The 14,751-nt window shown below is 38.6% G+C and overlaps 1 protein-coding gene across 1 annotated transcript in view; it reads right to left on the bottom strand.

The window, feature by feature from the left end:
- The window catches only part of LOC126457888 (phenoloxidase 2-like), a 183,558-nt gene that overhangs the window by 142,853 nt on the left and 25,954 nt on the right, over positions 1-14,751 (bottom strand). Inside the window, exon 4 of the mRNA XM_050094560.1 lies at positions 5,896-6,085. Coding sequence (XP_049950517.1) covers positions 5,896-6,085 — 190 coding nt within the window. The remainder of the gene's footprint in view (positions 1-5,895; positions 6,086-14,751) is intronic.

Raw genomic sequence — 14,751 nt, 5'->3', positions numbered from 1 at the left:
GTTGTTGTTTTGTCAGTCAGTCAAAAAGATCTGTGAAGTATGTCAGTCAGTGTTTTTGTTAATGTGACAAGTATGTTTTTGTTAATGTGACGAGTATGCAGTGCAGTTGTCAATAAATTTTGTGAAGTTGGAAACTGTTATATTCTTTCATCAAATGAACTCCAGGCAATAGAAAATTAAGTTAAATGTAACAATCTGAGTGAAACATTATAAGGTGAAGAACTTGGGAGAGAAGCTGTTGAGGTTCTGGAGGAATGTGGATAGGGTGTCCTCATCCTCAATTCAGATCACAAAGATTTCATCAATGAATCTGAACCATGGAAGGGGTTTGAGATTCTGGGTGTTTAGGAAAGATTCCTCTAGGTGGTCCATTAATATGTTAGCATAGGATGGTGCCATGCAGGCGCCCATAGCTGCGCCTGTGATTTGTTTGTAGGTTATGCCTTCAAAGGAGAAGTAACTGTGGGTGAGGATATAGTTCGTCACGGTGACTAGGAAGAAGATTGTTGGTTTGGAATCCATTGGGCATTGACAAACTTAGTTTTCAACAGCAGTAAGGCCATTTGCATTAGGGGCGTTAGTGTAAAGAAAGGTCGCATCAAGTGTGATGAGCAGGGCACCGTGTGGTAAAGGGACAGGAACTGTGGAGAGTCAGTGGAGGAAATGGTTGGTATCTTCTGTATAGGAGAATAGCTTCTGGGAAAAAGGTAGATCATGTTGGTCTATGAGAGCAGAGATTCTCTCGTGGGGGGCACACAATAACCAGCCACAAAGGGGAATTCTGGATGGTTGGGTTAATGGACTTAGAAGAATGCAGGAAGTAAGAGTGTTGGGAGTGGTAGGGGTGAGCAGAGAGATGGACATTGGGGAGACGTTCTGGGATGGGCCTAAGGATCACAGGAGAGACTGGAGATCCTGCTGGATTTCTGGAATGATGGGAAGGTCTGTAGGTGGATGTATCTGACAGCTGGCAGAGTCCTTCTGTCACATAATCCTTGCGCTTTTAAACAACAATGGCGGATCCTTTGTCTGCAGGTAGGAGTATAAGGTTGGGATCAGTTTTTAGATGGTGGGCTTTCTGAGAACGTAAGGTTAGTTTGCATGTTGAGGGATTTTGAGAACGATGGTGAGGCAAGGTTTAAGGCTAATAAATTATGGAAAGTTAACAGGGGGTAATTTGGAGGCTGTGGGGATGGATCACAGTTGGATTGAGAGGTGAACTGAGTCAGGCAGGGTTTAATATTGGTCTTTTGTTGAGTCTGATTGGTAGGGTTGGTGGCAAAAAAGTGTTTCCACTATAAGGACTGGGGGAAGGAGAGAAGATCTTTAACAAGTCCTGCATGACTGAATTTCGGAGTGGGGCAAAAGATGAGGCCTTTGGAAAGAACTGAAATTTCTGTAGAGCTAAGGCTTCTGGAGGAAGGATTCATGACTGTGTTTTGGATCTGTTTAGGCTCTGGATTCTGTGTGGAGGCAGGGGGGAGTTTTGGAGAGTGGAGTAAATATTGTAGGTCTGTGAGACAGGGTTTGTCAGGTTTTAGGGGATGTGGGAGAGGGTTGGAGGTTGCTGTAGAGGTGGTGGACAGAGGTACTCTAAAGTGGGAGTAGAAATTGAGCAGGATGGAGAGTTTTTTGAGCTAGTGTTGTGCATGTTGCTCTAGTTCCTGGAGGGCAAGAGTTTCAATGTGTGTTATTGGTTCCAGAAATTTGGGATCGCATAGCAGGGGAATTTTATGGATGGAGAGAAGGTATTACAAGGAGGTTTGATCTTGGTTAATATGGTTTTGCAAGACTATGTTGTTGAGAGATAAGGATTGGCAGAATCTGAAAGATGGAGGTCATTGTGGAAGGAGGGGTGCTAGCCTGACAGATTCCAAACCAACAACCTCCTTTCTAGTTGCCATGACCAACTATGTCCCCACCCACAATTACTTCTCCTTTGAAGGCAATACCTACAAACTTACCTATGGGCACCTGTATGGCACCATCCTATGCCAACCTATTCATGGGCCATCTCAAGGAATCCTTCCTAAACACCCAGAATCCTAAACCCCTCTCCTGGTTCAGATTCACTGATGACATCTCTGTGATCTGAATCGAGGGTGAGGACATCCTGTCCACATGTCTCCAGAATCTCAACAGCTTCATCTGGTACTACTCAACCCAACAAACCACCTTCCTAGATGTTGACCTCCACCCCAAAGATGGCTACATGAGTATCTGTGTCCATATCAAACCTAATAACCACATGCAATACCTCCTCTTTGACACCTGCCACCCATTCCATACCTAGAAGTTCCTTCCATACAGCCTAGCCACCCATGGTTGTCACATCTGCAGTGATGAGTGGTCTCTCTCAAAATATACCAAGAGTCTCACTGAGACCTCCACAGTCTGTATTATTATTTGTACAAAAACAAATCTGCCATGCCTTATCTTTCCAGTCTCCCACAACCTCCTGAAGTCTCACCATCTGGCCACAGAGGAGCATACTCCTAATAACTCAGTACCAGGACTGGAGCAACTGAATTATGTTCTCCCACCAGAGTTTCAACTTCATTGCATTATGCCCTGAAATGAGAAATGTCCTGTGCACTACCCTTCCCACCCCTCCCACAGTAGTTTTCCACCATCTACTGAACCTACACAAACTGTGGCCAAGAAACAAGTGGACCTCTCTGTTGCTGTGCACGCTCACAAACATAACATCCTTATTTCAATGACTGATTCACAGTGTGTGCCATATGGATACTTCCTACTAACACCAGCTTTTCTGAATTGCGCAGGTGGGAACACTCCCTGAAATATAACCCTCCTGGCCTCAACCTTCATTAGTCATTTTTCTCACCCATCCAGCCCTTCCCTGTTCCCATTCCAGCACTACACAGTCCCGATTCCACCAACGCACCCAGTCTTTTTAGTTCTCTCCTTTTCCCCCAATCACCCCCTCCTACATCTTCCTACCCTCCATCTAACATCCCAACTTGTCACTGTGCACTCTCCAGCAACACTTCATTGTCCCCAAACTCTACCCTGCTATATCTCCCCACCCCCACCCCCCAAACTGGCTTTCCCCGTCTTCTCCTCCCCTCACTCAGTTGCCACTCCCATGTTGCACTGTTGCTGTTGTTCTCAGTGTGGCTTCAGCTGCTAGAGACTGCAGTCATGTGTGTGTGAGTTGCATATCTGTGTGTGTATGTGTGTCGTATATTTCTGACAGAGGCCTTGTTGGCCAGAAGCTCGTATTGCAACAGTTTTTTTGTTGTGCCTATCTGCGACTCAGCTTCTACGCTATATGGTGAGTAGCAACTTTCCTTTTCATAATATTGTTATATTCCATTCTGGATTTTCCATTGTTCAGTATTATGAAAAGGACAGAGTGCTGCTCAACCATACAGAGGAGATGCTTAGTTGCAGACAGGCACTACAAAAAGACTGCTAAACATGTGAGCCTTCTGCCAAAAGGTCTTCTGCTAAAGTAGACAACACACACACAGATTTATGTAAGTACAAACACACACACATACACACACACACACACACACACACACACACACCAGCACTCACACCCATGACAACTGTCTCAGCTCATTGAGGCCAGTATCTCACAGTCTGGTCTCAGTGTCCTTTGAGAGTGGTCATGTTTATGTGAGTTGTGCTTGCATGAATGTGTTTGTGTTGTCTACTTTAGAAGAAGGCCTTTTTACCAAAAGCCTACATGTTTAGTAATCTTTTTGTTGTACCTGCCTGTGACTCAATACCACCTCTACATGGTGAGTAGCAACTTATTTGTAGTTGAGGTACATACGACAAGAATAATGGAAAAATGGGATACATATAACAAATTCATAATACAAACATACATATGCTATCTATTGCTGAATTACATACTGCTTTAGTAAAACCGAGCTTTGTCCTAAATGATGAAGGTACAAATGTCTCACTGTTTCAGTTGCATGTTCACACACAGGCACGCCTATGCCCGTACATGGTGTGCATGGTGCCAGCACCATGTAGGGACATAGGCATGTGTATGCATATGTTTTCTTTGTGTATTTCACTCCAGTTCTCAAAGGATAACTCCAAAAGCTATGAAGTGTTATTTATTTTGTGTATGCCTGTCAACAACTCAATGTTTCTGTCTTTTTGTGAGTGGTCTCCTTTAATCCAAAAATATTTGATAGATATTTACAATTTTGGACGATTAAGTGTTAACCTATAACAAAGTGGATGAACTGAGTAAAATGATAAGATTTGCAGATATAAACCATATTAACAATAACTAAAACACAGGCTTAAAATGCTATAAATCAACTGTGTAAGTTAAAAATTTATTTGATGTAGATACTGTTACACCACATCTTATAAAGAAACATAATGGAAGTCTAGAAAAACTCTTATGATATATACTGAATGCTGTAATAGAGAAAGAGTCTTCTTATAGTTTCATTACAACTAATTAAAATAAAGCCAGTCTTAAAGCAAGGAAACAGAGGTGAATTAGGACATTACATATTGATATAATGAATTTCCATTTTTTCAAAACTCTATGAAGTGAAAATGAAATATATAGTTGTAGCCTTACAAATAAATTTAAAATACTGCACCCAGCTTCACACAGTTTCAGGGAAATTTAGACAACAAAAATGGCAACAAAAGATGCTGTTCTGGGCCCCTTTGATAGACAAAAGAAGACTTGTTAGATTTTAAAGGAATTTTATATGGTATTTCATTTTTTAAACCATTCAAAGGCAATGTGAAAGCTATGTCAGTAAGGCAATAGGATACAAGGCTATGCTACAACACTTTCAAATCTTTCATGGGAAAGCAGAAACAATGAACAGAAATCACACACATTAATGGGAATAATCTAATCAGTTACCGATTTCAATTAAAAACTAACCAACCAAAAAGTAACACATTACAAGATTCTGTACTGAGATTAGTTTTACTTATTCTGAATGGATCAGGATTTTTCAAAGCAATCTGATGACACTATATTTATGTACACAGCACAGACAATGGAGGACATTAAAAATGAAGTAGTCCTGAGTACTGTAATTGCAAATAAGTGTCCACTTCAAAAACCCCTTTTTACAAATTTTTGCAAAACACTCTACATATTATTTGAAAAGAAGCAGCACAGAACATGCAATATAAATATAAAATAAATAGACAATTTAGTGAGAAGATTAATAAAACTTGCTTAATTAATTTACATAGGTAGGAATTTGAAATTGTAGGGGTCATGCAGATACACTGTGTGAAAGAAAAACTCAACATTTTTCTATTCTGAAAAACAGTTAAGCCAGTGGATAAGAAAGTTCTTGGAATTATTTAAATGTGGAAGTTCAGATTTAGAATATGCATTGATGGTGACAGTGTCATTAATATAATTTTATGATAAAATATCCACAATGACAGGCTAAACAGTAAATTTAGTTTGTCCATTCCATTGCTTTCATTCATGGTGGCACTTCTGCACTTCAGATTCATAATGAATCATTTTTGTATAAATGTATAAATATTGTATACTCACATTACCACTGCAGTCTGACGAATTATAAATTAAACTGTATGAAAAAATTAGTACATTTTCACCCTGCCTATCAGTTTTACACCAACTGGTTATTGTAAACATATCTTCCTGTCCATTAATGTCCCACCTACGAATGTTACCAGATGTTTCCTTATCACATTTTCAAATTCAGAGAATTGAATTTCTAGTACTGAACTGCATATATTATTAAGAGGTACATACAACAGAACAATACAGTAATTTACAGGGTACAGATATTATAGTTTATTAAATTGTAATAGTGTCATAATTTTAGATGAATTTTGATAAATTAATTTACCTTAAAATGAATTTTTACTACTCATGAGTGATCTTACCCATCAAAACATCAATGAGTTGAGCTGCCATTTTACGATGACTTGGCAAGAACATAGAAAAATTTTCATCTCGACCTAACTTCATTGGAATACTGATATCAGGTGGTTTTATTGGTTTAATTTCAACTTCTTGCACACCACCAGTCACACCACTTCTATCAACTAGATCTATGTCCTGAAAACGGTCTTCCTGTAATATAAAATGATCTATAAATATAATCATCCTTCTTTCTATTATAGTGCAGCCAGCAATTTATCTTGGTTTTCATGGAGTATAAGGCTTTATACAAGATAAATATTTCATGGCAAGTGTAAGAAGTTTCGTATTCCCAGGAACAAAAATGCAAATTCATAAAGGTTAAAAAGAAAAAGAATGTTGTTGCAAATCAGTCCTAAAGTTGATCTCCTCTAAACATAATATTGTTCAAAATGTGTCCTGTCTGAATAAATATCTTATTTTTGTACCTCTGCCATAAACAAGTTAATTCAGTTGTTTGGTCTACCTATTTTGTTTTATAAATATTGGCACATTTAATGCAAACAAAAAAATGAGTATAGGTGTAGCTGACAACGTGAATGGTTGTTGGCACATAAAGAAGACTGAAAATGTTGCTGAGCTTCCAGAAAATCTAATTCTTCACACTCAGCAATGGAATATGCATACACCCATATGACTACAATGCTCGGGCTGACTACACTGTACTGCCACTCCACTTAATACATCCTTCACTCCAGTCAGACTGCCACTGCAGTCTGACTGGAGTGAAGGATGTATTAAGTGGAGTTTTATTGTATTTTAACAGACTGCAACTGACAAAGCTACTTTGACGCTAACAAGGGCATAGCCAAAGGGGGGTCCGGAACACTCTATCTCCTAAATGAAGTTACACATGACCTAGTTGCCAAGTAGCATACCTGAAACATACTTTTATTTTCAATTATGTGACAAAAAGGGATATACTCTATCGATAGCCAACAAGGAAACCCATAGATTTAAACTATCAGTATATTGATAGCAGTACCAGCTATCACCAACCCCTAATTTAAACAAGACCAACTACTGTATGTTGTTGGCCTCACTTGAGCTTAGTTGTTGTTTTATTGATCAGTTCAGTTATTACTTGTATTTGAGTTTAGTGTAAGTGCTGCAGTTTATTGTTTTTCTGCCATGTGCTGTAATGATAACTTCTAATTATGAATATCTTTGTAACAAGAAGGGCCTAATTACCTGTCTACAGCTGTTTAATGTTAGCACCAAAGACGTTATTTGGAGACTGGCAGAACTTTGGGGCTGCAATAATTCAGTGCTTCACAAGGCAGTAGAGTCATAAACAACATTACAAATAACTTTACATTAAAATTAGTGCATAAAAATGCACATGGATTTGCTTGTTTCTCCCAAAAATTGAGTTGATCAACAAAAATATCACATAACTTTTTTTTAAAAAAAGTTTGCTCAAAATTCTATAATTAGTACCTCAAACGGCAAAAATCACCCAATCTGGTCATCCAATGTAATGTAATTGACGTGGTCTGTGGTGAGCCTTACAGGGCTTACATAGACACCATTAGCCCATGGACAGTTCATTAGCCATTTTTTGCCATTTTTAATACCAAAACCAAACCAGAGATTTGAAGACAGCTGTGCACAGCAAATGGCTGGAGTTTTTACAATATATTCCTAAGATCTCAAACTCTAACAACCTTGAAAATTTTGTTGGCATCTGCTTCCATTTCTGAGATACAGAGGTCCAAAGCTACCTTACATGTACAGTACATGTAAAATACGAATGTAAAATATGGTGTGATGCAAAAATATAATTTATAAAGTGATATAGCATGGAGAAATATGCTGCAAATAGTCCCCATTATCATCTGAATGGTTCTGAGAACCCCATGTTGTAGTACTGAAACACACATAAAATTTTTGTGCATGTAAAATTCAATTTCACATAAGCAAACTCCCAAATTTTACTGACCCATACAGCTCTTCTCACATGAGTGACATGCCCTGGTGTAGCAGTAAAAAGAAGGAAACCAGTAGAAACTGGCTCCTATCAGAGCATAAAAAAGGTGAATATACTGACATTTAAAAGATTCTGACTGGAAAGTTGGGGTACCAACTGCCTCACTCTACTTTCCTCAGCACCTTAAAAATTTTTTCCGAAAGTCTGGTATGGTCACATATTCAGACATGTTTACACTCAGAGAAAAGAAGACAGTGGCAGTGGGAGAGAGACGGGGAGGTCATAAATACTGGATGACAGTAAACAGTGGCTGTGGTATAGAAAGAGCAAAGAAGACAATAGCAGGGTGAGAGAAATAGAGAGAGACACAGTGGCAGTGAAACTTAGTTGAAAGTGAAAGAGCAGTGCTAGGAAAAGAGTGAAGTAGACAGTGCCAATGGGACAGGAATAAAGAGATGGAGAAAGTGGAAATGAGTGAGAGACAGTGGTAATAAGAGACAGTATATGTGGTCATGACAATGAGGAAGAGACAGATAGTGACAGTGAGAAGAGACAGCAGCAGTTGGAACGAATAAATGAGATGGTAGCAGTAAGTGAGGGCAAGAGGGAGACAGTGATAGTAAGAGGAGACAGTAGTAGTAGTACGTAAGAAAGAAGGAGAGTGGCTGTGAGACGTGACTGATCACTTCCTCAGCACAAATCAGAAATGAAAGAAGAAGAGTTAAAAAATAACCTTGGAGGCTGCAGGGAGATTAGAGCATGACTGCTTCTCAGTAGTTTGCCAAAATACACCACTCCACAGTAATGATATCATATCTCTGCTTGGTGAAAGCACAGAGATCACTGTCACTGAAAATGGTTTATCATTCTTTATGGAAATTCCAGAATGTACAGACCAAAATTGAGAAAATGCACTATTATGCACAGAAGTGTAAAATTACACAACAAAGGCAGAAAAAGGTGTTTGATATGCAGCATTAAAGTGTAAAATATGTCATATTAAGTTCAAAAAATCAAAATATCCAATATGCATTAATTTATTTTCTGTAATGTCAAAGTAAGCAGACATGCACAAGGAAACCATGAGGCATGCAATGACATGGCACAAATGGTACTGATTTGTTTAAAACGACTGAAATTTTATCTGACCCACATTGATAGCCACACCCATTAGCACACTGCTTCTGGGGTTTTCTCTATTGACTAGTCTCAGAAAATTATAAATCTAGCAACATTTTATGTATGATGAGATTTAAATGAATGTTTCCAATTGACATTAGATGTTGCATGAAATGCTTTATAACCCATCCTGGCCTGGGCTAACCCTACCTACACCTGACAGGGACAAAATTGAAAACATCCTCAGAGCTACCAGAGTAAATCCACCGAATGACTCTTAGGAGGGTCATTGTAATGGGCCACCCTCCTCTAACATTTCGAATCTTGTATAGGTGAAAATTATCTCATCTGTTTAAATAAATGAGTTTCATATGATATTGTATATGATGTATTATATTTCAGTCTAAAATGTATAAAAAGAAATTAATTGATATGTACTAACTCTGTGTTTACAGCTAAAATTCTTCTTCTTTTAGAAATATTTGAAATTACAAAATATCTGGCACACTTAACATTCCTATTATTAATTATGCAATCTGACACTAATTATTAAATTTATTTCTGGATTCATTTACAAAATAATGATATAACTTGGTCAAGATTCTTTTTTTGTCAAGAAAGTTTGTAAACTCTTTCATTTTGTAAACTCTTTGGAATATTGTTAGTACCCTAGAATGAGTTAGAGGCAGTGGGCATGCCTCTCTTGTGGAATTGGACATGTTTTTCATTTTGGCAATAACAATGTGAATTTGTGTTTTAAATTGGGGATTGTAAAAACAGTATGACATAGAAGAATGATTTGAAATAAAAAAGTCATAGAAACAGAAATTACTTCATCAATTATCATGTCAATTGGAACCCATAAACTCAAAATTTCAGCTCAAAGAATCTACCCATAGACATGACAAACTGGAGCCAACAACAAGAAAATGAAGATAAGAAACAAAATTATTTTTGTATATTACTCCTCTCGAAGTGTTTGAAAGAAAGCAATTGATCTTCTTGAAGATACTGAAAAACTACTGGTGATGTGTGGAGGGTAAGATTACAACATCCTTTATGTACGTCATAATTTCAGTAATGAATGTAATATTACAGAAGTGCCAGGGTCTGTAAGCAAAATGTTGTTTAGCCTGAGAAACAGTTTCTGTGTACCTCCCAAAGTATGCATTATGACATAATGACAGGACTTATGATGACACTCGCTTACAGTGGTCTTGTATCACATATTTAAATGTCCTTATACTGATGTTGCAGTGTAAAAAATATGCAAACAAGAAGATTCCAAATACACTGAATTGACTGGTGTTCGATATCCAAGGTGTTTGGATTTATTAGTTATTTGTAACATTAGCTGTGTTGCTAGACTGATGCCTAAATGTTAACTAAGCTGATGAATTTTCACACAATTGATACATTATGAAAAATATACTGAACATGTGAGTTTTAATGTGTTTCTTTCATTGATAAATCTCAATATAGTCTATGTATAACTACTATCTGAAAGTTATAATGGCACAGAATTCAGGAGAATCTGTTCCATAAATTCACCCTTGGAAATTTATATGTCAATTGAGTGTGTGCTTGGAGGTCAATAAAAGATTGTCTCCACAGGACAAAGATACTAGAATAAATGTATGATGTATCATTTTCTGGCATGAAGAGACACAAAATGACTACACAATATGCAGCAAATGCTAAAGTTATGAAATGCATAACTAGTGTACAAAAGACAATTTTATTAAGAAATTTGTTACATTCACAAAGAGACAGGCAAGCTGCCCAGTACCTACTTCCAGGAAGTACGGCTAACAATATATTCACTAGCAACACATGTAAATCAACTAAAGCATTATTTCTAGCTTTCTTAACAAGAACCCCACCTTAGGGGAGAAATCAGGAAAGAAATGGAAAGGGGTACAATCATTCAAAACTTAGATTCAAGAGAGCCATTACACAACATGGGCCCTTGTTACCCTAGGTTTTGTGTAACCCTACTTGAGTCATAAGACCACAAGGTCACATTGGTCCCTTTCAGATGGGTTCTAAGTTACCTGCCTCCCCCCCCCCCCCCCCCCTCACCTCACTGTTTTCTAGTATCTTCCTATTATTTACTCTTTTGTACTACGGAGACCTCATTCAGCTGAATCATAGTTTTCTGTCATTTGTACTGTAATCATGCCACCGGAAGTTTAATTTGTGAATCTGACAGCATACTTTGTCCTGTAATGGTCTTAAGGTTTGTCACAGTATCATATTTGGGCAAGAAGGAGTCAGGCTTTTACCAGGATACAAAATAGCATTACTATTAAGGTAATACTAACTATGAGTGTAGTAGCTTAGGAAATACCTGCCACCATAGGAATGACAAAATGTGTAGAAACATGTGCTCTAGTGAAACTGTAACATTTGTCCATTTTAATTGTTAAGGAAAGAATCATGTAACATCTGTGGAATACTGGTCTGTAAAATACTTGATCTTTGTTCTTAATGACATCTAATTTTTTATGTTCATTCAAGTTAGTTAGAGTCACAAAACAGCATTGCTGTACACTTCTATTTACAGACAGCAGAACACTAATTAACCAGATCTATTCCTCTCATTTAATCAGGTGTGAGAAAGAGGTAGTCACTGTCTGATCCAGTAATAGTACAGGGTGACAATTATTGAACTATATGAAATAAAATCATCATAACTTCTGAATGGTTTGCATTAGGACATTCAAACTGCACAGTTGGCTGCAAGCCATCATGGGAATTAGTATGCACATGCACACAACTCTTGGTGTTCTCAGTCATTTGCACATGAAAACATGCACATATAGTGCTTGTGAAGGCTTACTATGCGAGCAATAACAACCCAATTGCAGTTCAAAGAAAGTGCGCGACCCAGTTCCAGCTGAAGACAATTGGTCCAAGTGTGCTAACAATCAAGAATTTGATTCGCGAGTTTGATAGAGCAGGTAGTGTTGGCAATGTTGTTCATCCAAAAAGGGTGAAAAATGCAGGAAAACATTGACAAGACTCACGCTGTGTTTCAAACCAGATCAGATGACTGGTTTGGGTTAACGACGAAGCCCACTTTCATTTGGATGAATTCATCAATAAGTAAAATTGGCGCATTTAGGGGACTGAAAATCCACACTTTTATGATTGAGAAGTCTCTTCATCCTCCACAAGTGACTGTGTGATGTGAAATGTCCAGTCACAAAATAATCAGTGACTACCAAACGGTATGTTAAGGTTTTGGAAGATAATTTCATCCCCATTATTGAAAGTGGCCCTGATTTCAACAAGATGCAGTTTGCACAAGACAGAGCTCAATCCCACTGAAGCAGGAGGGTGTTTGATGATCTGGAGCAGCACTTAGGGGGCCACATTCTGGCTCTGGGGCACTGAGGCCACTAGCATGAGTCTCAACTGGCTGCCATATTCTCCAGATCTGAACACATGCAACTCCTTTTTGTGGGACTATATTGAAGACAAGGTGTACGGCAGTAACACCAAAACCATTGCTGAACTGAAAACAGCCATTTAGGAGGTCACTGACAGCATTGAGTTCTGAAACTTTGGCAGGTCATGTAGAATTTTGCTATTCATCTGCGCCACATCATCACCAAGGATGGCAGGCGAGTTGAACATGTCATAACCTAAACCCAAATATCTGCAGTGACGTTAAAATGTTGAATAAAGTGTGCACACATCATGGTTTGTAACTAATTAACATTTTTTATGTATAGTTTAATAATTGTCACTCTTTATTTTCACAATGTAACAACCATGAAGACCGAGTCTGAGAGGGAAGTTATTAATGAAGAACAACACGTAGCACTGAAAGCACAGAACTGAACTCCTGGGTGAGAGTGCTGCATTTTATACAAACATTCAATACTCCAAGATATACAAACATTACAAGCATAAAAAAATTTCAAGACTCTTCCAGAAATGGTAATACTAAATGACAAATAACTGCTGCTGGCCTGGTCTGAACTGGTTACACAAACCATGCCAATCATCAACATTAACAACTATGCCACACTGATGCAGCACAGTTTGTGGCAGTGTTCCCTACCCTGGAGAAATAGCAGTCTGCTGTTTCAGAATTTCTCATTGAAGCCAACTACAGAGCCATGGATATAAATCTTATCAATGGTCCTCAGTTTGGCAGCACTGGAAGACCCTTGCATTCTGGTCATGTTGTCAAATTCTCTTCACTATTATGTGTATTATGGGTAGCCTCACCCACTGAAGTATGGGGATCACTGAGCAGCTCTTCATTTTCCTTGAGCAAGAAGCCCTCCAGGAAGCGTGTGGTGCCCAAATTATTCTCGGGACTGAGACCTGGCTGAACCCTGAGATAGGATGTTCTGAAATATTTAGTGAGGGTTGGAACGTGTATCGGAAAGACAGATTAGACACCATACGAGGTGGTGTCTTCATTGCAGTTGACAAAAATATTGTGTCTACTGAGGTCAAAGTAGAGAGTGATTGTGAAGCTATCTGGACACGTTTAACTGGGCTAGGGGAAATAAAGTTAATTGTGGGGTGTTATTACCGGCCACCAGGTTCCACCATGACAGTTCTAGAATCATTCAGAGGGAGTCTACATTCTGTATCGCAGAAGTACCCGGATCTTGCTATATTAGTCGGAGGCGACTTCAACCTACCTAGGATAGACTGAGATGTCTATGGATTCATTACAGGTGGTACAGATAAGCCATCATGTGAATTACTTTTGAACACATTATCCAAAAACTGTCTTGAGCAGCTAAATCGACAGCCAACACGTAATGGAAATATTTTAGATCTGGTAGCCACGAACAGACCAGACCTCATCGACGGTGTCAGTGTTGAGACAGGGATTAGTGACCATAGTGTTGTCATTATGACCATGGTTACGAAAGTTTAAAAGTCGGTCAAGAAGGCTAGGAGAGTATTCTTACTAGAAAGAGCAGATAAGCAGTTGTTAGCATCCCACTTAGTAAATGAATCGACTTCATTTACTTCCGGTATGATGGACATGGAAGAATTATGGGCAAATTTTAAACACATTGTAAATCACGCATTGGACAAGTATGTGCCGAAAAAGTAGGTTACAGATGCAAAAGACCCACTGTGGTTCAACAGTGCAATTCAGAGAATGCTCAGGAAGCAAAGGCAGTTGCACTCGCGGTACAAGAAAGATCAGGAGAATGAGGACAGGCAAAAGTTAGAAGAGATTCGTGCTGCTGTAAAAAGAGCAATGTGCGAAGCATTCAACCGCTACCACCATCATACCTGGTCTTACGTAAAATCGGTAAGCGGGTCAAAGGCTTCCATCCAGTCACTCACTGATCAGTCTGGCCTGGCAATGGAAGACAACAAAACAAAAGCTGAAATTTTAAATTTAGCATTTGAGAAATCTTTCATGCAGGAGGATCGTACAAACATACCACCATTTGAGTCTCGTACAGATTCCCATATGGAGGACATAGTGATAGACATCCCTGGGGTTGTGAAGCAGCTGAATGGGTTGAAAATAAACAAATCGCCAGGTCCTGATGGGATTCCAATTCGATTTTACAGAGAGTACTCTACTGCATTGGCTCCTTACTTAGCTTGCATTTTGCACAGGTGATGCCTGTATATAAGAAGGGTAGAGGGACGGATCCTCAAAATTACAGACCAATATCCTTAACATCAGTTTGTTGCAGGATTCTTGAACATATTCTCAGTTTGAATATAATGAATTTCCTTGAGACAGAGAAGTTGCTGTCGATGCATCAGCACG

This window comes from Schistocerca serialis, chromosome 2 (assembly GCF_023864345.2).
Source record: "Schistocerca serialis cubense isolate TAMUIC-IGC-003099 chromosome 2, iqSchSeri2.2, whole genome shotgun sequence".
Lineage (NCBI taxonomy): Eukaryota > Metazoa > Arthropoda > Insecta > Orthoptera > Acrididae > Schistocerca > Schistocerca serialis.
The sequence above is the reverse complement of the archived record's forward strand: the minus strand, read 5'-3'. Positions and strand labels throughout refer to the sequence as shown.